Source organism: Phaeoacremonium minimum (genome assembly GCF_000392275.1).
Source record: "Phaeoacremonium minimum UCRPA7 unplaced genomic scaffold PA7_03_scaffold_290, whole genome shotgun sequence".
NCBI classification, from domain to species: Eukaryota; Fungi; Ascomycota; class Sordariomycetes; order Togniniales; family Togniniaceae; genus Phaeoacremonium; species Phaeoacremonium minimum.
In genome coordinates, this window is record NW_006921195.1 from 422,416 (window position 1) to 446,884 (window position 24,469).

General features: G+C 48.9%; 6 protein-coding genes across 6 annotated transcripts; 4 read left to right on the forward strand and 2 right to left on the reverse strand.

The window, feature by feature from the left end:
* Window positions 1–1,697: 1,697 nt before the first annotated feature.
* On the forward strand, window positions 1,698–5,188 carry UCRPA7_3708 (putative minor extracellular protease vpr protein; the record flags this gene model as incomplete). The annotated part of the gene is made up of 11 exons (XM_007916253.1): window positions 1,698–1,850; window positions 1,913–2,248; window positions 2,302–2,365; window positions 2,426–2,525; window positions 2,626–2,683; window positions 2,748–2,804; window positions 2,870–4,203; window positions 4,259–4,374; window positions 4,636–4,700; window positions 4,761–5,014; window positions 5,089–5,188. 11 exons carry the CDS (start codon window positions 1,698–1,700, stop codon window positions 5,186–5,188), a joined length of 2,637 nt encoding a protein of 878 aa, XP_007914444.1.
* Window positions 5,189–5,760: 572 nt separating this feature from the next.
* Window positions 5,761–7,095, reverse strand: UCRPA7_3709 (putative mfs quinate protein; the record flags this gene model as incomplete). The annotated part of the gene is made up of 3 exons (XM_007916357.1): window positions 5,761–6,078; window positions 6,570–6,612; window positions 6,662–7,095. The coding sequence occupies 3 exons, from the start codon at window positions 7,093–7,095 to the stop codon at window positions 5,761–5,763; spliced, it is 795 nt and encodes a 264-aa protein (XP_007914548.1).
* Window positions 7,096–9,455: 2,360 nt separating this feature from the next.
* UCRPA7_3710 (hypothetical protein) lies at window positions 9,456–10,652 on the forward strand (the record flags this gene model as incomplete). Its single annotated transcript, XM_007916351.1, has 7 exons — window positions 9,456–9,511; window positions 9,567–9,640; window positions 9,732–9,861; window positions 9,917–9,985; window positions 10,044–10,188; window positions 10,299–10,557; window positions 10,615–10,652. The coding sequence occupies 7 exons, from the start codon at window positions 9,456–9,458 to the stop codon at window positions 10,650–10,652; spliced, it is 771 nt and encodes a 256-aa protein (XP_007914542.1).
* Window positions 10,653–11,430: 778 nt separating this feature from the next.
* UCRPA7_3711 (putative ankyrin repeat-containing protein) lies at window positions 11,431–12,819 on the forward strand (the record flags this gene model as incomplete). Its single annotated transcript, XM_007916290.1, has 1 exon — window positions 11,431–12,819. The coding sequence occupies one exon, from the start codon at window positions 11,431–11,433 to the stop codon at window positions 12,817–12,819; it is 1,389 nt and encodes a 462-aa protein (XP_007914481.1).
* Window positions 12,820–14,541: 1,722 nt separating this feature from the next.
* On the forward strand, window positions 14,542–15,709 carry UCRPA7_3712 (putative ncs1 nucleoside transporter protein; the record flags this gene model as incomplete). The annotated part of the gene is made up of 4 exons (XM_007916226.1): window positions 14,542–14,734; window positions 14,789–15,115; window positions 15,176–15,513; window positions 15,572–15,709. The coding sequence occupies 4 exons, from the start codon at window positions 14,542–14,544 to the stop codon at window positions 15,707–15,709; spliced, it is 996 nt and encodes a 331-aa protein (XP_007914417.1).
* Window positions 15,710–19,300: 3,591 nt separating this feature from the next.
* Window positions 19,301–20,957, reverse strand: UCRPA7_3713 (putative sulfide-quinone oxidoreductase protein; the record flags this gene model as incomplete). The annotated part of the gene is made up of 6 exons (XM_007916186.1): window positions 19,301–19,378; window positions 19,432–19,703; window positions 19,923–20,147; window positions 20,203–20,662; window positions 20,724–20,860; window positions 20,921–20,957. The coding sequence occupies 6 exons, from the start codon at window positions 20,955–20,957 to the stop codon at window positions 19,301–19,303; spliced, it is 1,209 nt and encodes a 402-aa protein (XP_007914377.1).
* Window positions 20,958–24,469: the final 3,512 nt, after the last annotated feature.

Here is a 24,469-nt window from a genome sequence, read left to right on the forward strand (position 1 = left end):
TTCTTTGCAACACATATGAGATCAATGGTGATCCAACGAATATCGTCGCCCAAATGATTGCTCAAGAATTATTTGATTTGAAGCCACGAGTTGATATGGTGGACATTGCCCCGAACATTGTCGCGAATGCCAAAAGTCGGTGGACCAGCCTTCAGGAGGAATGGACATCCCATCGTGTGGAAGGCACTCAGCCAGCGCCGCTGAAATCGTTCGTTGGCAGATACATCAACGAGGGCCTGGCAATGGATCTAGAATTCACAATTCTTCGCGATGGAGACACCCCCTTGCTACGGATGATTATCAATGGCTTACAAGACCAGATATTTGATCTTTTCCATTATGATCGCGACAATTGGACATTTCTTCCCAAGACTCGCGATTCCTGCATAGAAGAGGGACTTTCAGCTTATATTTCAACCTGGGATTATTTCGTCCTGCAATTTGAGAGCCTCGAGCATGATTTATTTGGCGAAGTGAAATGGAAACTCGACGCCGATCCACGCGTCCAGCCTACAAGATTTTACAGGCAGTAAAGAGCTATATAGTCAAGGAACGGGTTATCAGAATGGCTACGAATAAAAGACACAAGCTAATCACCGATATGATAATATCGAAAAACCATTCATCAACTGTGTGTACTAAAAAGCTTAGAAGCGTTGGTATTCATTGCTGCAAATTCTTGCGGCTCTCAAGGATTTCAAACTTCTCGTAGGCATCCCACGGAATAGCCGCTGATCATTTGAGGAGATTGATTGCGAACAGGACCAAGGAGGTTATTTGCATATGGGGCACCTATGTGGGCCGACCAGTCGCTTTTCTCGTCACTTCCTTGGTACGGAAGTGACTTGTGTGCCCATCAACTGAGACAGCGTCAACACAAGAACTATGGAAACAGCCCGGCAACATGTTGCTCCGATGAGCTGGTGAAAAGGCTAATTGCCAATTGCGCTACAATCTCGACGCCAGTATCACCACTATGGTCTGTCAAATCCGCTCACCCCTCAGATTATAGAAGTTCCTTTTACGAGATTTTCCCGATAGCCAAGAACAAAAAAAGCTCTAACTTATTGGAAGCTTCGTCTCGTAATGTCTTATCATACTGACAAATTCCGCCAAGAAGTCAAGGCGGATTTGGCAAATTAGATTATTGCCAAGAAATGGCGTCCGCGGAATGATAAGCAGTTAGAAACGCCCAAGCGCAACGATATAAATTAATTCGGCAATAAGCTTAAGTGTGAAGGGCATCGAGCACGAACCGGGTACCTGGATAAGAGCACGCGATACGCGATAGTTATGGCGGAAATCTGCGCAGGGTACGTCTCAAAGCGGAAGGTTAGATTGAGAATCATGCTTGTGGGGTATATTGAACCCACAACTCAGGTTACATGTAGCAGGGATTCCACTTGCATCAGCAAGAAGCTGCCGACCCTCTTGCTTCCTTCCTACCTTCTCATGCAGCAAACCCTACAAGGTAACTCGGCCTCCAATCCTGTAGTGCAGATTCACAGAACAATGAGCCTAGAGTGACAATACGACTTGGCCTTTTCCGTGATCTGGGTTCTTGCCAAGAATGTGCCTCAGATGGCGCCTAAGAGCAAGAGTGGCTATTTAATCCTAGTGAGCCCCGTGCCAACTAGGTTGCAAGATAGCATCGATACTCGCCAGTTAGGAAGTTCGAGAACTTGCGTAACATGATCATGAGGTTCTCCGCTGTAGCCCTGGTTATCTCTCTTGTGAACGCTAGTGTCACGGAGGGAGGGAACTATGCGGTTTCCGAGGCCTCCTCAGAGAACGACACAAAGGACCAAAGCAGACTCATCCCTGGTAGCTACATCATCGAGTTTGCACCGGTTAGCAGACGTTTCCCTACGCACAATGATTGATGCATGAGAGATTCTCATATTGTATTAAGGGTTCCGCTCAGCGTCGTGATGGCATTGGGGCGACGGAAGGCATCACAGTTGTCAAGACGTTCGATAGCATCGTCTTCTCGGGGGCTAGCATTGAGACGAACAGGTATAACCAGGACTCACTACAAAGCCTACCCAATGTCATTCGCGTGTGGCCCAATTTAGTCGCTCAGCTACTCCCCACAGAGACTACATCATCTGTCGCCGGCTCGGTAAGCGATCAAGGCTACTCAACGCACAATGCGACGGGCGTGGCAAAACTACACGCCCAGGGCATCTTTGGAAAGGGGGCCAAGGTTGGAATTGTAGATACCGGCGTTTGGTATACGCATCCTGACGTGAGTCTGTGTGATTAGTGTCGTAGTATGGAGGTGTAGTAACTGGGAAGCAGCTCGGTGGCGGATTCGGTCCTGGATTCAAGGTTGCAGGTGGCTACGATTTCGCGGGCAACGGACGTAGGTGGAAAACTTTTCTGCTCCGCGATCTGTGGGTTGCCGGGCACTGACATGGATTAGTTTGGCCATATTCCGGTGAGAAGGAGCCGGATGATGACCCACTCGACCAAACCGGTCACGGCACTCATGTCGCAGGAATTGTCGCGGGCAAGGGTTCTGGGTGAGTTCATTGTTTTACTTATCACGAAGTCAACACTTGTTGAGCGTGGTCGACGCAAACGAAGAGATACACAAATTAATCTTCACGGATTGTCTCGTAGGTGGTCTGGAGTCGCTCCTGAGGCCAGCCTCTATTCCTACAAGATTTTTACCCAGGATGTAAGTTCCGCTATTCTGACAAAACTTTGAAGAAATGGACATCACTAAATGACCCCAACTCCAGAGCTTCACTGATACGGCAACAATTCTCGAGGCATTCCTTCGTGCCTTCGATGATGGGGTATATACTTTTATCTATGCCGTTTAAACTTTTACATCTCTAACATGCCTACCCCTATCCGTTAGGTTGACATTATCACGGCTAGCGTGGGTTCCAACTACGGGTGGTCGACAGATGTCTGGGCTGAAATTGCCAGCCGATTCGTCGAGGAAGGTGTCTTCGTTACCGTCGCCTCAGGCAATGTTGGCACGATCGGCCCCTTCGTAAGCAGTAGGGGGGCAACTGGCAAGAATGTAATCGCTGTGGCATCAGTCGATTCACAAACTTTCCCCGGATTTCCATTTAATGCAAAATTCACGGGAGACCAGGGGATTGCTGATGAGACCGCTCGCTACGGTTATATTCCTTCCATCGACCCGTTCCCAGCCACCCTAGTTGATGTACCTATTGTTCCCTTCTCCCTCGACACAAATGCTAGCGCCGACGCATGCGCGCCGCTAGAGGAAGGCTCACGAAACTTTACGGGTCAAGTTGTGCTTGTAAGGCGAGGTGTAGCTACGCAGTGTGATTTTGACACGCAGCAGAATAACCTTGCCCCTCTGGGCGGCACGATGGTGTTGATCTACAACAATGATCAGCCTCTTCGATATCCTCTTGTTGGCTACACCAACAGCACTGTCGCTCTGATATCAGCTTATTCCGGCACCCAGATTGTGGAGGCCGTCAAAGCCGGTCGCAATGTCACGGCTGATTTCTCTGTCGATGCTGGCCAGCCAGTTGGGCTAGCCTACTCATTAGGCGGGGACCCCAATTACTTTACCAACATCGGTCCCTTGTACGACCTTCAGATAAAACCAGATATTGCAGCTCCGGGAGGGAAAATATATAGTACTTGGCTCGACAATAGCTACGCAATTGAGAGCGGCACATCCATGGCCACTCCGTATGTAGCTGGCGTCGCCGCGCTCTACGTCGGCGTTTATGGTGGTAGGGGCACACATCCAAGTGCCAATGCATGGGCCAAAGATCTAGGCAAGCGCATTATCTCTAGTGGTATCGGGCTGCCTTGGGCTGATGGCTTGACGGAAAAGGACTACGGCCATTCCGCCAGCGTAGCCCAGATCGGCAATGGCTTGATCGATGCATCTAAGGTGCTCCTGTACAAGACTACGATTGACTTTGAGAAGTTTGCTCTTAACGACACGCACCACTTCAGCCGATACCACGATATCAAGATCACTAATAACGGCGAGGACGCTACTACCTATAACTTCTCTGTCCAGGATGCTGTTGGCGCTGAGGTACTCGGCTGGTACGCAGCTGACCAGGTCCTTCTCAACTCTGCTCCTCGAACCAAGCGAATTCGCGAGTTCTTCGACATGGTGCCACAAACACTCGTGCCCGATATCAAGTTTCCCAAGCCCTTCACACTTGAACCTGGCCAGAGCAAGACGGTCACGTAAGTCGCTTTAGTATCAGCAAAGCAGGTCGACTTGACTGACAAATCTCTACAGAGTTAGCTTCGGCAATCCTGAGACATTGGGCTGGAATTCCACGGGACTGCCGCTCTACAGCGGACGTATCACAGTCTCCAGTAGTAACCAAGAGTATTTGTCGGTGCCCTATCTAGGTTGGTCCATGCTTCACCCTCTAAATTGATTAATCGCTCGGTCTTCCTTACTTCGGTGTGTATCTTCATCAGGCATTGCGGGTAATATCCAAAGCGAATTGAGCCCAATGGAAGAGACGAACTATGCTTTTGCTGTGTCTACGATCAACAATGTTCTCGTACAAAACAAGCCATAGTAGGTTGTCCCAAAGATACTACGTGAACATGGATTATAGGAAAAGGGGCTAATTTGATTCAGCTTCACATTTAACCTAAGTTTAGATGCTCAAGACTTCCCAAAGATCATCAGTAAGCCAATTTATGGAACGGCGGAAGTCCGCTTTGATGTATGTCTAAATTCATTCGTCGCATGTGCTCTTCCATCCCGCTAACCACTCCCGTAATAGGTTTTCGAGGCTGATTGGAAGGAGCGTGAATGGAAATACCCTCCAGTTCCCGGACAAAATGGCTACATCGGACCGGTGGCATCTTGGGTCGGATCTGGCCTAGTTAGTCGCATCAACACTGACTATTACGACCCTAATGACACATTTACGTATCCCATTTACTACATCAATCGCAATGGAGCCTACGAACAGGACCAGCATTGGTGGTTTGGAAAACTAGGCAACGGAAGCCAGATTGCCGTTGGTAACTATACGTGAGTCGTGACCCTTGGTTCATTCAATGTGGACAGCAAAGCTCGAAGCCTCTGACTGACATTCGCACTTTTAGACTCCGCTTTGCCTTGTTGAAGCCATTTGGAAATCCCACTCACTCGGACAACTGGGAGATTCTGAAACTCCCCCAGATATCTGTCCTAGGACAGTACTAATAAGACAGTAGGGACCCATAGACAAGATTAGGTTCAAGCGAGAGCTCGGCTGCGTTAACGTATCCAACAGTTCTTACCCACATTTTGCTCTACTTATTCTTCTCCATAGAATACTTTTATCATTTAGCTTTTGCAGCGATCTGTCAGACGCAGACAGAAATACGCTCCTTTCCGCTTCAACTGGAGTCCAGGAGGCTCTTTTTTTGTGTGCTATGAAGTATCTTGAATAGGTGTCTGCTGCTGACCAAATTGATGCACTGAACACGAGGACCTTTCCAGATCTTGACATAAGATTTGGAGCGCTCACCTGATATGATGTACTCCGGGTAATTTCGCACTAGTAAGACGCGCAAGGTTCAGTAGTAGGGCTCACTGCATGGGCTCCCTTTTCACCGTAGACTGCAATGCATGTGAGGTGAAATGTCACCAGAATTCTTTTCTATTATCTTGCTCTATCAATCTACATGTAGGTTCTCTACTCAACGGCAAATAGAGCCAATAGGAGATGAAACGAGAATAAACCCTGTATCGTTGATTGTAGGAGTTAAGATGCGCCCTCCACTGAGCTTTACCTAGACTTCCTCAATATGAGACTTCTGTGATTGACTCGTCCTTCCATTGTCCAGAGCTACTTTGTCGTTGACAGTTTCGGGCTCAGGGTTAAGACCAACATCTCTTCTTGCTTCAGCCAGCATAATGGCGTCTGCCTCGCCCGAGTGACTCTTGAAAACACGGTCCATCTCCTCAAGTGTAGCCCCCTTGGTTTCAGGAAGACAGAAATATACCCACACGATGCCACCAGCGAGGAAAACAGCAAAGAAGATGTAGGTGCCCCATTCCCATGCTTCGAACATTGGTGGAACGAAAAATGCGACTGCGAAATTGTTCACCTGTCATGCGATTAGCAATTATAAGACCAAAATTGGTGGAAAGGGCACGGGCAAGAGATACGCACCCAATTGCTTGATGCGCCGAAGGAGGCACCCTTGGCTCGAATTGAGAGAGGAAATATCTCAGACACAAGTGTCCACGATACTGGCCCCCACGTAGCACCGAACGCTCCGACGTAGACCCAAATAAATGCAACCGCTGTCCAGCCAGCATTGGCATGATGAACCCAGTCATGTCGGAACTTGGCAACAATGATGCCTGCTAGAACCATAGATATGAACATAACTACTGAGCCAACAAGAAGCACTGAAGCATATTCTTTTAGTAACAGCCTCCCCAGGAGATGAAACGTATCCGGGGATTGCTTACTAGGCTTTCGGCCGACCTTGTCGATTATAGCCATGGCGGGCAGTGTACAGACAAAAAACACAACGCCAGTGACCCCTGTGGCCAATAAGGCGGTCGTGCCACCTGTCAGTCCCAGGCTTACGAAAACGTTCGATGCATAGTAGATAATAGCATCAATACCAGACCTAAGCAGAAGCATTAGCAGTGTGCAGAAGCTATGCCTCTAGCACTTACCATTGCTGAAAGAACATAACGAGCCATGCTGTCGCCACGCGCTTAAAGTTGTCCCAAGTCCTGACAATGTTCCAGTATTGCGCAAACTCCCGCACCCAAACGCTCTGTGTTTCTCTAGCATGAAGAGTGGGAAAAGCCTTTGCAAACGCTCGCTCCTCGAACAGGCACTCAGCCTTGATTTCCTTGTACTCGGCTTGAATCAATGCGTCATCGACGGGTAGTTTGCGCAAGTATGCGAGTGTCTGAAGTGCTTTCTCGTCGCGACCTTGTTTAACGAGCCATCGAGGGGAGAACGGCAGCCACCATATGCCAAGCGCAAGGCATGCAGCCGGTATACCTTGGATGATTGACGGCAGCTGCCAGGCTAAGTTGGATTGGCTTTCACCATGGCCACCAATATTATTGCTACCATAGCCTATCCAGAAAGAAAGCATGATTCCAAGAATGGTTGCGAACTGGTAGAAGGAAACGAGAAAGCCTCGGAGTTCAGGGGCAGAGAGTTCTGCATTGTAAAGAGGGCTTTGGTGGAGAACATTAGCTGGAAATCTGTATTCAGAGAGGTCCTTTCTTACCCAACACCGCTGAATGTCCCAACACCTAAACCGGTGAAGAATCGGCCGGCATATAGGAGTCTCGGATTGTGGTATGTTGCACCACAATAAAGATAGCTGCCAAGAACCACCCAACAACAGGCTGAGAACATGGTATACTTGCGAGAGAAGACCTCGCCAAAAACTCCGGCTGAGAGGGAGCCAACAATACCACCCAGTTGAAGAACCGAAGTCAACCAGCCCGTCGCACTTGATGAACGCACCACGGAAGGGAAATTGTTCGTGAAGCGGTACATGACCAATGACTGCCCCAGAACTCCTTGTTGGTAGCCATATTCGAAACCGCCAAAGCTATGGTCCACAATTAGCTGCGCATTAAATGGTGGAAAACTCCTGAACTGACGAAGCGAATAAAGCAATGACGAGTAGTTTTGGATTATGCATGAGATTTCTCCATCTGTTCTTGTATGCCAACGTTCGCCGAGCATCCACCACATTTTCTGGGATTGAATCCATGATGTCAATAGTATGGCTACGATCGGAGGAATGAAGAGCAGAACCGAGGGATGATTTGAGCCTTGAGAAGAAACACACGATGTTTGGCGCGGAGCATGCACATTTAAACAGAATGCTGATCATCCCCACGACGTAATGATACAACGCTCCTTAGTCTTTCTAGAACCACGGCCCGCACCAACAGCCGCCGCCAAGCCTTATCCCCGGTGAGTCCCCGTACGACCCCGCCTCGTCAACTACCGCGTCCGGGGTTGGTTTCCACCACTTGCGCCGACTTTCGCATTGGTATGGTGCTTAGGAGTTCCTATCTGAGCAGAAGAGGTTGTTTTGGGGCCGATCACACCCTATATAGGTAGTGCCAACCGCCATTTGTACGAGGCCATCGTTGTCACTGCAATGCGACGCGATTCGCTCGATCAAACTCCAACCTCTCATGTGCTCCCTTGAGTGCTTGGTACGTCTCACGGTCTCCACAGTAAGACCGAACAGGATCAGATCTTGGAAGCTCAATGGCCGCCATTTGAGAAACCGTTTCTAGTAATTGGTAATCGACGATATGGAAGCCGACCATGATCACAACTTGTCGCGAGTGTTTTGCTTAGTCAAGTAAGATGGAGTTTTTGTTGGCTCGGCTGTGATTAGATAATTGATCTTGCACAATGTGCCTAGCTATGAATGTGCTTTGACTTGAGTCCTCTTTGCATTTGTTTGGGTATTCGTGAGTGGTCTAAGCACAACACCTATGTTGACGACTTTATAATGCTTCAACTATCCTAAAATGCCTTTCTTTTGAGTCCGAATCATGGCTACAGGAGAACGAATAACTTAGGTTAATCACCATCAGCAAGGCTTTATTGTGTAATGTGGTACAGCATTCATAATTAGTAAGTTGTCGATATAAGTAATCAGTCTCACATAAAAGGCGATTTGATGATCCAAATCTTTGTTCTCTGACACCAACAAATAGTCACAGACGTACGACATGTCAGAGTATATGAAAAGCCTCTTAAAGACACATCCTTTGCAAGGCCACATTTGAAGGGTGAAAGCATAGGCAGTGGATAGCTCGGACTAAATGAACGGTCATTGACATATTGCCGTGAAATCCCGATCATTTACCATGCGGGCGGTTTCCGGCAAAACTCATTGCAGCCAAGCGAAACCATGATTGGACACGACCAGCAGGAATGGCTAGGCACTCAGGTTAACAAAGGCTATGTGATATTAAAGAATCAATTTATATGGCCTTTCTATATGCTAATCACCGCGGCGAACTAAAAGGGCCCGATATAACTCGCTTCAATTCTCCTTGACCAGATTCCGAGGCTTTTCTGAAAGCTGTTCGGTCTAGAGATATCTAGCACAAGCAGTTCACAAATTGTGGTTTTACTACTGGACCTCAGTCTTCTCATCATTAAACAATGATTTGGGCTACGATAGTTCTCGCTGCAGTGTCGTTAGTGGAAGCGGCTCCTCAAGCGCCTCCGCCTGGCAATGGCAGTTTAGGGCTTGGTGGGGGAACTCTCCTGCGATTTGGTTGCTCACAAATCGTGATTGAGCGTCTCGATCCCCTGAACAATCCTGGGATGATTCCGTCCACCCATGACCACCAAATCGTTGGTGGAAATGCATTCAACGCTACGATGGCGAGCACTGATATATCTAGATTGGCAAACTGTACCAGCTGCCGCTATGGCGACGACTTTTCGAATTACTGGACAGCCAACATGTACTTCAAGGCACGTAATGGAACATATAAGCGTGTCCCTCAGGTTCCCAACAGGTATGCTGCCTTCTGTTCGACTCGTACAGATCTCATGAATGACACTTCGCGCTAGATACCTATTTGGAGACAACTTTACGACAGCGACCCAGGGCGGCTTTACTGTTTACTACGTCTCGGATGGGCCAGGTAAGGCGACAGCTTTCAAGCCAGTAGGTTTCTCAGTGTCATGTCGGGCACAGGCATATGCTGACCATATGCAAGGGTTTCCGCATGCTAGTTGGGGATTCGATGCAGCGCGAGAAGAGGGATGAGCAGAGGAAGTACCAGAGCTGCTTCCGCTGCTACACGGGTCCGGTCGTTGAGCCTGATTATGGAGGCGACCTACTGGCTCCTTGCCAGGATCCAAGGTTGGAAAGCCCACGGGAGGGCGCAGTTTATTGATAGCTGATGTACAACCCACAGAGTCGACACCGAAGCCTTCCCTGCGAACCCTTGTCCGGGTGGCATTCGCTCCAACATCCTCTTCCCCACGTGAGTCTTTACTAAAAAGTCGAATGCAATTTAATCTAATAGGGCTTTAATCATGTAGATGCTGGGATGGCAAGAATCTCGATAGTCCCAGCCACAAGGATCATGTGGCATATCCCATTGAAGGGCCAGATCTTTTTACTGGACGACCTAACGGCACCTGTCCGGAAAGCCATCCAGTGAAAATTCCACAACTGATGCTGGAGGTACGTTCAGCCGTTGTCGTTTTGACCCAGAATTATACAGATCAGATCCTATCTTCTAGCTGAGACAAAAACTACAACAAAAATTACTGCTGACGAGGTGGTTATTTCAGATTGTCTGGGACACGACTGGATTCAACGATGTCGCGGAGTGGCCTGAAGATGGATCACAGCCGTTTGTCCTCAGTATGGGTGATAGCACCGGATACGGGCAGCATGGAGACTATGTCTTCGGATGGAAAGACGACGCTCTGCAAAAGGCAATGGACGCAAGTTGCTATGGCGCGTCGTGTTCCGATCTCAAGACACAGGAGGTTGGCCCGGCAGATGAATGCGTGGTGCCGGTTACTGTTGAAGAGGCTAGAGAAGGATGTAAGTTTATATCAACAGTATGACTTTGACGACGCGTATTCTGACTCTCCACAATAGGGATCACAAAGCTGCCAGGTGATGGGTCCGGAGCCTGATCGCCCGCTTGGGCATAAGAATATAAGATGAGCAGACTCGTTTCTAGACCATGAGTTACAGACTGGAAGATGAGGTCGATGGTGTTTATGGAGATTTTTTTGTGTATAGATCCCAAGCAAACTTTGATTGAATTTCTGATACGCACACAAGCTTGAGTGAGATCAAGAGGGGGAGAAGACGAGAGATTTGACCACAAAGAACAGCTTCATGAACTCAAAGTCTTAAAATAACGATGGAATCATTCAACACTAGAAATGAGCAATTCGATCTGGACTCGTCGAGGTATCTGTTCATTTTGCAGGGAAGCCGAGGCCATGTCTAAGCCTCACGACAAACGTCGTTGTTGAGATGCCGAGGCTGAGATTTAAGCGCTGTCAAAGGGGTCAACAGGCCCTGGATTCTAAAGATTTTAGGGCTGTCTTCGCTTAACCAACCTTGTTTACAGACGGGCCGGCTGCTTGGCGCGCTGGCCGTAGGCGTTACCTGCTTGCCTCAAAACGGGTTGGCTCGTGTTTTGACAGCGCTGTAGGCTGACTCGTCCACCGACTTGGCTCCAATCAGCCACCACGAGAGGGAACTGCGCCACGCAATAGCGGCAGGCTACCTACCGTTCGCAGTCAGAACACTGGCTCTTCCATTCCCAACGAACAAAAACCTTGGGCTAAGCCAAAGCCCATAGGCTCCCGCCGCATGTGACGGCCTCCTGGTGATGTTGGGCTGTAGATATATTGTGGCGGACGTCAGGTCGTGAAGGCTTCAATTCTCCAGTATTGACAAATGACAACCCCGATGGAGAACGATCCAGTTCCAGCGTACACAGCGACTGATGATTCCGGGCTGTTTGCCCGGATTGAAAACCTCAAAGAGTCCAACTCTCCAATAATCGCCAAGCTCAGTTTTCCGATCACGCAACATCCCGAACGGCCACAGCTGTATCGGGGCAATGAGCAACTGCTCCCCGAGGACGAGTATAATGTCCTCTCAGACGCATGGTTTCTGTGCGACAACATCATCAGGTCCCTCTTTTACGCAATCACAACAAAGCACGATGAACTCGTGTCGGAATTCGTGTCGCGGGGCCTGGTGTCGCCCGATGTGGTCTCGGAAAAGGGCGAGACACCCCTCTTGGCGGCCGTGAACGTTGGCGACGTCAACATGGTCCGGACGTTGGTCGTTCTCGGTGCCACAGTCGATGGCTTTGGTAGATCTTCCGTATACAAGTACCGCGACGGAGACCTCACACCGCTGCAGCTGGCTGCGGCGACAGGCAGGCTGGCCCTTGTGCGATTTCTGATGGAGGATTGTGGCGCCGACGACGCGATTATCTCACCGGACGGCGCGCTCGCGCTTCGTCTGGCCGCGGCTAATGGCCATCGTGAGGTCGTAGAGTACCTTCCCACACGGCGAGGTGGTGCTTGGCTGCGATGGAAGACAGCACATCGGCGCCACATGGCCACCGCCCTGCGTGCTGCGAAACGTATAGGCCGCTTTGTGGCCATTATCGTGTGGTACATTCCGAAGTGGATGGTCTACGAGATGCCGAAAGAGGCGTGCAAGGATATGTGGAGGAAGCGTCATAGGTTCTGGGGCTGGTGCAAGCGCACCGTCCGCGAGCTGCCGGCAAAGCTCAAGAAAGTGGGCAAAGACATGTGGGAAGGCGCAAAAAAGGCGCCAGTCGAGATTTGGAGGGCGGCAAAGGCATCTACGCTTTGGCTCTTCAGATTGATCACAGCTATCCCGGGGGCTCTTAAGATTGCTCTCAAATGGATTGGATCAGGTTTGAAGAAGGCGTGGGATGCGGTCGCGCACATCATCCTACGCGTGTTATCATTCCTTCATACACTAGGAGTCGCCGTCGTCTCCTTCTTCCACGACCTCACGTGGCAGGATGTTGTGAACGGTTTTAAGAGCGTGCTTCGCGCCATCTTTGTTGGCCTTCCTAAAGCCATCTGGAGTTTCATCGCTGATTTTGGCAAGATGTCATATGAGATGTTGAAAACACTATTTGGAGCACTCGGGCAATTGTTATGGTATATTGGGCTCGGACTATTGTGGCTTGTTTGCTATATTCCGAAGAAGCTATGGCAGATATTGGTCTCGCTGGTGGGCTCGATGAGCTCCGGTGTACGAGAAATAATGGTTTGGTTTGATCCTAAGAGGATGTAAATTAGATGATAGAACAGCGAGACCTCGCCCCAGTGTCAAGTATTTCAACCAAAACAATGATAAAGGATCATCGCATAATGAGAGGTCTAGATGGCGGGATAAGAATGGCATGATCGCTTTTGAAGCCACCGGAGATGTAAGACGCGCTATTCCAGCGTCATCAGAAGGATGCAACATACGGGTCGTCTTCTTCCAGCCAAGGGTGTGAAATTTCGCTAAGATCCTAGGATAGTAGGGCTGTTTCCACGTGGAAATTACCGACACCAGAGAGAAGCGTTGCATATGGGGGCGTGTCATGGCGTGATCGCTAACGCATGTGGGCTGCATTATCGTGTCCATCTAAGATCGATCTTGTACCAGTCCTCTGGGACGCCAAGAACACCTTGAACCACAGGACTGGAATCTACAAGTCTCGAAGCCGTCTATCGCCTGACGGAATGATGCATACTTTTGCTAAGACTCTTGAAGCGAGCATATCTGCAACATACGATAGTTCTAGCGTCCCACTAATGAGGTTATTGTGAACAGTCTCCCGGTTCTGGAGGGGACTAGGCGATTACGACATCGGGGTCATGTCGTTCGCAATGGCTAGGCAATCCCTCCTTCTTCGGGACATGGCGATGCATAAGTAGGAGCTCTCTCAGAGGATACGATGTCACATTTGATCGTCATGACGCAGAGAAGCATCTCAGTCTCTTTTTATCGATCCGATGGGTTTATTTAGACAAATTAAGCACGTAGCCCAGCTACGCCAGGGTGACACCGATATCCCCGTGGATCGGTGGCAGAACCGAGACCTAGTACCCCTCCCTCCAGGTGAGCAATATATTACCTGCAAAGAAGTTATGATGGCCTCGGCTGACAGGTGGCGCCTGTCTCTCGTACAGAACGGAGACAATGGAGAGATCTTGACTTCGTCGGCCTGTGGAGCACAGTCTTCCTTACAATCTATGGTTGGCAGGCGACAGCCTCTTTGCTCTCGTTCGGTCTCAATGTCTGGCAGGCAGTGCTGTGCACCATAATTGCTCGCATTCTCCAATACTTGATTGTCCTTAGCCTAGGCTGGTTAGTTTTATATCTTGATCTCTGACACAGTGCGAGAAGGAGGCTCATAAGTCATGCTAGGATTGGAGGCGTTTGGCACATCTCCTACACTGTCCAATCTCGCTACACGTTCGGCATCTGGGGCTCAATGCTCCCAATTCTCCTGCGTGTCGCAGTCACTTGTGGTACGTAACTCATCAGCCGTATACTGGCCTAATTGCAAGTCAACAATTGGCTAACGGGTTGTCTGTCTGTTATAGTCTGGTAAGCAACTCCTGGACTTCACTTGAGCTGGTTAATACTTCTGAGAATTGGAGACAAAATCCGAGTCCCAATCCAGCCACTTACTCCTCGGACGACCCCATTTGAGTCTTCTATGCTCTTCTGTTATCCTCATAAGACAATTACTGACGACAGATGCGAAGGTACGGTGTTCAGAGTTTCACGGGCGGGCTTCTCATTAGTACTTTGTTGTCGACCATCTTTTCCGGTTACCAACACCTACATAATACCCTGCCTGCATCGGCATCCATGACGACTAAACAATTCGTTGGCTTCATACTCTACAATATCATTGCAATCCCACTCCTATACTTGCCCCCAGACCGGCTCAGGAAACCATTGCGTGTAGCGCTTGTTGCAAGCGCGATTACTATCTTTGGTCTTTCAATCGGATTAATGGCTGCCGCTGGAGGTACAGGGCAGTACATCAAAACGCCAACGGCAGCCAAGCCAGGCTCTGAACTAGGCTGGGCTTTCGTTCGTGGCATCACAGCTTTACTTGGTGGAAACGCGGTAGGTATGACCAGTCAGACTGACTTCTCTCGTTTCGCTCGACGACCAAAGAATCAAATCTGGGGTCAAGCATTCGGTGTGTTATTCTTTGGACTTGTTGTACCTGTTTTTGGAGTCTTGGGTACTTCAGCCGCTGGTAAGATGTACGGAGATGTCACGGAGCTCGGCTTGTGGAATCCCCCAAACATTGTCCAATTGTGGCTCGATACGGATTATCACAACCCCAAGCTGAGAGCTGCTGCATTTTTCAGTTCTCTGGGTCTTCTGCTCAACATATTGGCTCTTAACTCTGTTGAGAATGGTGTGTCAGGAGGCATGGACTTTGCTGGTCTGTGGCCCAAGTACATCAATATTCGGCGGGGATCATACCTGATTGCTATCGTATCCATCGCACTCAACCCCTGGTACATCATCTCGAAGGCCTCTGCCTTTACATCCGCACTGAACAGCTTTGGAAGTGAGTCTGCCATACATTGCCTGTCCTTGTAGTTATTCCAGCTGACATAGATCACGACAGTCATCCTTGGACCAATGATGGGTGTATTCACCGCTGATTACTACATGGTGCGAAGAAAGAAGGTGAAGCTGAGTGATCTATACCACGACAGCCCAAAGGGCATCTACTGGTTCACTCGTGGTATCAACTTCCGGGCGTATGTGGCATGGATATTGGGTTTCGCACCCTCTATCGGTGGCATGGCCTCGGTGGACCCGGCCAATTCCATCCCAATCGGACTAACGCGGACATTTTACACTGGCTTTCTTACCGGATATGCAATCTCGTTCCTGGTTCACTGGGGGCTTGGTGTTGTGTTTCCTCCTGCCAGTCTGGGTGAGGTCGATAGCTACGACTCGGTACGTCAAGAGTAACGAGATCTCGGTCAGGCGTCCTGGTGCTAACTTTTGAATCTAGTTTGGAACGTTTACGCCCGATGAAGCAGCGAAGCTCGGCATCGAGCCCAACCTTGGCGAGAGGAGAAATCCCCAAGGGCGCACTTCGGACGAGCTCAGGAATGAAAAGGACGTTAGCGTTCATGAAACTCCGTTTTGAGAATTCTTGGTAATTTTCGAATGTGTTGAAGTAGGACACGGTGGCGACACAAGTGTTATCCAATTTGATAATTGGCTGGCTCTGATGGTAGACATGAACCAACCAACTATGACGGTTTCAGTCGTCCACCAGTAATTTATGATAGAAACATTACCTTACTTATCAATTTCATAACGACAAACAATAATATAGTAGAAATTCAAACGCCCAATTTTCACAAAACAACCCAAAAACCAGCTGTGAGGCCTACAATGAGAGGCAACGCTCGAGGCTACAGAGTACTCGTCGATAAGGAGGTACTGGGTATAACGCTTCAATGCATGAGTCTTGTGGATTTTTCTAGATTTGTCCATTTACTCGTATCATCCACTGCGAAGGAGTTCCATCGGATAATTATTGAAGACCGAATTTCTGCGTGATACCAATATAGCTTTAGCGTCGCACTACATTTCCCCCCTAAGAGCTAGGCATGGTTGACGCAATCGACGCCAAAAATTTTCAAGAGTTCCAACGCGTTTTATTCTCAAGTATTAACGACAGCCAAGACACCATGTGATCACGAATGGTCTTACAACGAACTACATGAGTGACGTGCATCGTGCATCACTTCAAGAAGTCGGCAAATTTCAGATACGACAGGCGACAAAGGTTCGAAATGGCAGCCATTGCCGAATTAACGAGCGTTGAAGCATACCAAACAGAGCTGAGCAAGTCAGGGCTGGTCGTCGTGGATTTCTATTCAACGCAATGCCCGCCATGCAAAGTAGGTTCCCACATTCCCACACTTTGCTCACATCATGATTTATCAGACCAACACAGGTTGTCGCGCCATTTTACGAGAAAATTGCAGGAAAGCATGGAAGTGAGACCGTGAGATTCTTCAAGGTGGGTTTTGAAGTCTGGAAAACTCGTCCTTTCATTGTATCTCGTGGATGAGTTGTCATGTCTCACACGTACTTACTCATGCTATAGGTCAATGGTTTAGAAGAGCCTGGGTATGTAATTCAGCAAGCAGCAGGCGTAGTTTGGTGGCCAACATTCGTCATCTATGAGAATGGAAAGGAGACCTGGCGTGAGAAGGTGCCAAACCCACCATCTCTAGAAGCTATCAATAACCTGGAGAAATATTTGGATGAACAACAACGCTTCTAGACGGCTAAAACTGTGGAGGGTTTCTAGATGAAATCTCGCTTGCTGAACAACAGGAAGGAAAGCCCGCACAAGCAAAGATCTTGGCTTAACGCGAACATGATAGGCCTGTGACGACTACTAGAGGTGTGTACTTGGCTCATGTGAATTATAGAGAGTTATTAGTAAGAGGTCCTGCGTGTATTTATATAGCCTATGGTTTGAAACTCATCTGATGAGGAAACCCTGCGCAAGAGTGAGGGTCCTCCATATAGACTCATTATTACCATCAATAACTAAGCCTCTACTAATCATAGATTCTATTGGGCATAGATCCTTGTTAACCAGACTAGAAATTTAGGTGACAAGAGGGCCAATTTGCAATCATATTGGTAGGCTGTGTGTTTAAGCGCTTGGTGGCTGGCTTCTTGAAGTTTTGGCTTAAGCCACCATGACAAAACAGGAATTTACCGATAGCTATAACTTCGTCTACAATTTTCGATTTACGAAATGTCAAGAATTGCCCCGAAGTGATGTGATTAGATGTTAGCAACTACTTGACGCCACGAAGGTGAACAGGTAAGAGTTTTGGTGCCTACCTCTAAGCCCATTCTCTATAAAACAACGACCACTCTACCTGATCGCCTGATTCTGAGTTTGCCAAAACGATAAAATTGGACTTGGTTATCTGGTGGCGCAGGACCTCCTGTCTCCGGGGGCCTCAGCTCCTGCAAGCCACGCATACTATCATTCGCTACTTTCTGGGCACAGCACGAGCCATTCGAGGCGGATCATTCAGATCATATTGGTCGCCTTGTTTACAACAGTTGCCCAATCTTGCTTCGTTGGGAGGCTGGGCTGCCAAATCAATACATAATGGAGCCAGGGTTTCTTTCATTCTTGGAGCTGATTTAATACTCCCTGCTTCCTCATCTGTCACCGCGAGACGTAATGAATTCGTCAATGTCGCCAACATGGCGGATCTTCTATGGCACACTCATCATGTGTGCGATGCCCGTGTCAGCTCGCTTTTCCGAATCTTCTACCAACACAGCCAAAATTGTAGCTGGTCAGGCTTTGTCAGCACCGACACCGATTGTCACAGAACCGCGGAAATTTCGAAGGGAAGAGGGATCTGCGGATGGTGTACCGACGTACACCGTCACATACGCCCCCGACTCCGTGTGTGGATATCTATCCGGATCGGTCGAGATTCCAATCACCTGCGAGAATAAAAACACTTGCTTGTGGGAACAAGAGTATTTCAGGTTCATTGCATGTGAGATTGATGGCGAGACTACGGGACTCGCTCGAACCAAATGTCTACAAATGGACGAAGCTCTGGACCCCAATCTTTGCGAAGATGATTGCGTGAGCAACACATACAACTTACTGTGGTGAGCGTTCTGTCTATACTAAACTTCGGTTGCAGGACTCGTGCTGATAAATATCCTGTTCTTAGCACTAACGCTACAGAGCCGTATTGTCGTACCTATGCCTTTCCCAAGGGTATTCGAGATTACAGATGTGCATCTACGCCTGGTACGAGGGTCTCGAGTGTAGACTTTACCTACGATGGAGAAAAGTATCCGAAGTGGGTGATATCTACTATTGTCGATGTGGATACTTCTATTTCGAGACCCGACTCGAGCCTCCTTGGAATCAGCACGGAACCGACGGTGATGAGCTCGACAACGGTAACGAGCCTAGCAACCGCGACGAGCTCGATGGCCGCCGAAACAAAGGAAGACGGCAAAGGTGTCTCCGCCAAGACCATAGCTGGGGCGACTGTTGGAGCTGTAGTCGGACTCGTGGTCATCTCATTAGGCACGTGGTGGTGCCTTCATCGACGGAAACTGAGGAAACAGAGCAATACGGACCAGGGTACCCCAACTGTGAATCGACAGCCAATGTCCCCGGAAAATTCACCTAGAATCGTTCACGAACTCCCGCAAGGCCTCTGATGAAGATTGGCTCATAGGAAATCAAACTGAGCTGCATGTGGCCATGTATGGTCTGCAATCTTGATGAGATCCGGTTTCCAGGCAGGAAGGTACGAAGTGCATGTTGGTGTGTGAGAAATTTGTCAAGGAAGGAATCTCGCACATCAAGAGAGTGTGTATGTACTAGTGATTTATTAGCCTTGATGATAGCCTGTTACCCATATTGTTAGGTAAGGTATGAGATACGTCACAATCCCCCCGGAGGCCTCGATCGGGTCGAAACTCACATGCGATGTAACTTTCGAATTTCATTTGAGGCTATGATGTTATCTGTCTAGTTTTGAATAGTTTATCAAAGTCTTCTCTGTTCAGAGTCATCCTCCCTTAATTCGGCTAGAATAAACCATGAAGTTTTCATGATACTAGCAGAGCGGATCGTACCCCAATACTACTAAACAAGCACTAGATCTATAATATTACGCATATGCAGCTTCTAGTAGATACAGTTTAGGGAATAAATCTAGTCGTACTTGGGCTGGCTGAATCCTTGAGGACCATACCAGGTCCCTTTGAGGAAGCTGTTCCAGTAGATGTAGGGCTAGATCAAGAGAATTAGCATCTTGGCAACATCCTGGCATTTGAGAAACGTACGAAAAAGTCCTTCTTGAGGTGATAGAATGCCCGTCTTGGCTTCTCCTGGCCGCCAAACACGCCCGAAAACGTCTCCTTTGGAACGCCGCCATACTTAAACTCACATAGCATAAGCTCATTGTGACCTGTAAGTAGAGGGCAGCTGGCGTAGCCATCATAACCGGCCTTGCCCTCCTTTCCAGCAATTGTGGCGAGTAGGTTGTGTACTAGAACAGGGGCTTGTGAGGAGATAGCAGCGGCGGTTTTGCTGTTGGGCAGACTAGATGCGTCGCCTAGCGAAAACACGTTGGAGTATCTTCATCTCTATATTAGCAATGGTCTGCGAGCGATCTGACAATCTTTGACTTACTTAGTATGTTGAGTGGTAGCTTTATCGACGTCGACCCAGCCAGCGCTATCAGCTATATGATAACATAAAGTCAGCTTGCGGCTCTGTATCTAGGGTATACAGGAGCAAATTGATCCATTCGTGTGTAAGAGAATTGACGTACCTAGAGGAGATTTCGCGATCCAATCCCATGGCTTCTGAGGGGGTACAACATGGAGGAAGTCAAATGGTCTCTCTACCCTCTCGCCGTCCTTCGCCAGATTTTTGAAGACTGCTGTCTTGTTCTTCACGTCCACAGCGGTCAGGTTATGTTGGAACAGACCCTCGACATTGCGTTGCTGGCGAAGTGTCTCAAGTGCCTGGGAGTATTTGGGGACAGCAAACATCACTAGAGACCCAGTTAGTCGGCATTGAAACAGGGGTCAATGACTAAGATACCCTACCAGGTGCACCAGTGGCAAAGGTAGCATTGATATTCTCTCGAACTCCATCTCGCTTCCATTGCGAGAGGGCCATCCAGAGAATCTTCTGCGGCGCACCGGCACACTTGATAATACCAGCTGGCTGGGTAAAAATTGCATTGCCTTGCTTGAAGCCCTGGATGTTCTTCCAGACATTCTCGACAGTCTGAGCAGAGTAGATAGAACTGACAGAGCTGGCAGGGTCCTGCAGGGCCTCAGAGAGGCCAGACACGGCGCCAAAGTTGGTCTCGAGACCCGGAGCGACGATGAGGTAGTCATAAGAGACTTGCGTGCCCTCAGAAGTCTTGACCACATTGTTTTCCGGGTCAAAATTGGACACGTTCAAAGGGTAATGCTTCACCCCAGCTGGAATTACTGATGGTAGCGGGCGCTGCATAGGAGCCAGGGGCTTGAGTCCCGAGCCGACGAGCGTCCATCCTGGCTATAGGTACCAATCGTATTAGTAATACGTCCCCTTTGGCATGGAGAGAGCATAGACGTACCTGGTAATGATGCGTGGCAGCGGGGTCTAGAATGGCGATATCCGGCTTCTCAAGTTGTTTAGAGCGAGATAACTGTGCCGCAACAGTCACACCAGCAGTGCCTCCTCCGACGATGACGATACGATGATGAGTACTGGCTGGAGCTGAGGTTGCATAGCCTCTCATCACCGGTGCAGAAAGTCTGCTAACAGCCCTACCCAAGGAGGCAGAGGACAGCGTTCCAACTGCAGCCATGATGTGTACTTCGGCAGTGGGTTCAAACGGGCAGTGATATCGATAAGGGACAGTGTTTGAGCCGCACTCCTAAGTAACTAACTTAAATAACAATAATACGTCCAGCAATAGAAGTTGGGCGCTGCACCACCTGGGCATGTTTTCCTGGTCGGATGGTATTAGAGATACACTAGGGTGGTCACGTGAAATCACGCAACAGGAGCAAATTCTCACACCAAATTGCGAGGTACGTGCCATCACGCGACTAATTTTCCGCTAAAAGCTGCTTTGGCCCAGTGAATTTAGCGAAGCCAATCCATTCGGTATCCTAGCTTGACTCTTGTTCCAAAGGTAATGCTACAGAGACGTTGTGTCCAAAAGAGCAGAGTTCCCCACCCAATAAAGCAACCATAATTGCATATTCATTATATGATCGTACAATAAGATGAATTATTCCTCACGAGAAACCGTGAGGCTCGCGCTGTGCCCCTACAAAGGTGTCTCGTCCGATATTCAGACGGTATTAGTGGTAGCACTCTCGTCACCCACTGCCACGCTTGCGCCTCTCATTACACTGTCAAAGAATGCTGTGTCAACACCTTGAAAAGCCCATTCATCCATGCTAGCGACCAAGTTCGTATATGAGAATGGTCCTTCTAAATCCATCGCCGCGCCTGTGATAGGTCTGGCGGTGGCGTGAGGGCTGGGGATATCCGTCGGAATTGACTGAGTCTGAGGTTCTATCATCATTTGCGATAATTGCGCCGCTTCGGTCGAGTCGACAAGTGGCCTCGCTATTTCGAGCGATGGTTGGCCAATATTAATGGACCAGATCGAGTTGGCTACATGAACTGATCCTGTTCCGTCCACCGCCCATGGGGTTTGCGAGGTCTGAGTTTTGGTATCCATGGCCTCTAGTGGTTCTTTGGAGATGTTACCGCCTCTTGCGATTCTGATCATGCCGAAAAAGGGAATGGACAGGTTGAGAGCAATAGATTCGTCCTCCTGTTTCCCGTCTGCTGAGTCAAGCTTTGCACAGCTGTCGCCTAGTCCTTGTGATGCATCCTCCTCAACGAACAACAGACGCCGGAGCAATAGCGCGCTCTTCTCTGTGAGTAGGTCTCCATTTAGTTTTGCGAGAAGCTCCATGTTTTCAAGCACTTGAGTCAAAATAGCACGGTCGCCAAGCCGCTGATGAGCCAGGAAGTTGTGTGGTGCTCGATGGCAGTGGCTATCAAGGTGTGCAAGTAGTAGCGTCAATGCCGCCATGAGTGCGAAGAACTCTGCTGGCCGACAGCAGCAAGTGATGCGATTGAAGTTTCGGAATGCGACAAAACGCGTAAGTATCTCTCGGCTGGCATTGACGCTTGTGACTCTGGAGTATTCGTACCTGCTATCAATCTTGGATCGAAGCAGGTAGGGTAGATGAAGCATGTTGAGAAGAGTGTAATGGTAAAGCTGGTCGACGAGACGCATTGACTCCCAGAAGGCATCCATTGAATAGTTGGCCGTACTAAGGAAGGTAGGTGGTAGCCAAAACTCGTCTGGTAGAGTTTTCGCTGCCCTAAGAAGCTCTGAATCGATCCGTTGAATATCTTCGAAATCATCTAGTTTTGGGCCCCGCTCGTTTCGTTCGAGGATCCGGGCAGCAACGACTGCATGGACTCTCTCAAGCTGACCTGTCGGTGTATCATTCTCCATCGCTGCCCCGGAGGCCATGCTTTTATCGGTAGTTCCCTGAGGAAGACCAAGCATTAAGGAGAAGAATCTATCCATGTAAACGATTCGGAACCACAGGAATCGAGGATCAATATTAGCGGTAGGGTCAATCGACCTCGGAGGAAGCGAGTCTGGTCGATGTATTCCCATCATCTTGGCTACCATCATTGCCCTTCTAAACGCGAACCAGGACCGCCTGAGGTTCCCCGTATTACTCTGATAAACGCCCTCTAGTATTATGCATTCGAGGCACTCCGTCGAACCATAGAGCTCTTCGTTGGTTGTGACTAGCTTGATGGCAGTGTCCGCTAGCCTTTTCATGATAGCTTGCGGGTGCTCCGATAGTCCCCCAGTTTGATGGGAAGGCAGCTGTTGTAAGAATAGAGCAAACACAAGCATCCTTTTGGCTAATAGAACGGGATGCGTGCTGGGAGGCGGAAGCCTGGCTAGATTGCCAGCCAATTTGATTCCATCATGCTCAAGCTTGATATGTGGTGTTGTGTTGACCTCTTGGAAGTAGGTTGGAGAATAGCAATCGGTCTTACACAACTCTTCCAGGTCAATCTGCGAAGGGAAAGTTGCTAAGAGTACTTCGGAGAGGGCTGCATGCTCTGGCTGAGATGAAGGTGGTAGCTGATCTTGAAGCTCTATCGTCTTGATCGGTGCTGAAGAGGCTTCCACATTGGCAACCATGCTTGTCGGTGTAAGAACATTCTGTTTTCTCAAACTGGTAATCTCTTCAACCAACTGGCTTAGTATTGTTTCCACCTTTTCGAGGCGCATAGATAACTGGCCAGGGCTGTCTCTCGCAGAAGTCTGTTCGGGGAACTCCTGACTGACGCAATTTGTCCTTCGGCCGCGACAGGGTAGACATGCTGAATCACCCTCAAATTTGTACACGCATCGAATCTTCCGCCTCTTGCATTCCCAGCAGCTGCGCGTTCCTTTCCGGAGGCTCCTTGTTTTCGATCTGCGCGCATCATACTCCGGGCTCTGTTCGCCTCCTCGCTGTGAGACAGGAGTAGAAGCCATTTGATATCGCTATCAGCTAGGTTGAAGTCATTGATTGAAGTATGATATGACTTTCAAGCAGTTGCGTCAAACTTGTCAAAGATCATGCATGTGATATGGCTCAGGACCAGAGTCATTCGCGTCCGCCGAATTCGACGGAGCAAGTTGGATCCGCTAACGCCGAGCGGCTTAGTGAAAATACTCCGAGCTAGGTCCACTTTAGGTAAGCCCTTCGATTTTTTACAGCATTTACGACCTCAATCACGCCCCACAAGCACCTTTTGAAGCGGCGAACTGTGAGTGTGAATGCGGCGCCTGAGATGACAGGCCATGCACAAATTGTAGAGCAATACTTCAAATGGGAATATTGAACTATGTTGTGAGCTGTTGAAGTCTCTTTGAGTGGCAGCTAGCCAATCCATATATGTTACACTAACTATCAATAACTGAATACAGGCTAGAGCACCCCAAGAGCAGCCTTGAAGATACCATACCACAGATTTTCCACCATCGTCACTTAGCAATCCGAAAGACCCGCTGACACCCGTTCTTGGATGAGCTGTTACACCAATACCCTGTTCCATTAAAGTAGCCTACGATTGGTGGCTGTAACACGATAAAGAGAGCTGTTTCAATCAACCAAAAATGTGGCAACCCTCCTTTGATGTATGATCGCAATGGCTATAACAAGTGAGTGAGCTAGCTTATCGGGATTTGAACAAGTTCGCGGGGTTCCGAGGACTGAGGCAAGCATTACAAGCTCTTTGCAATTGCCAAGAGCTGGGCATTATTCGGCTGACGTG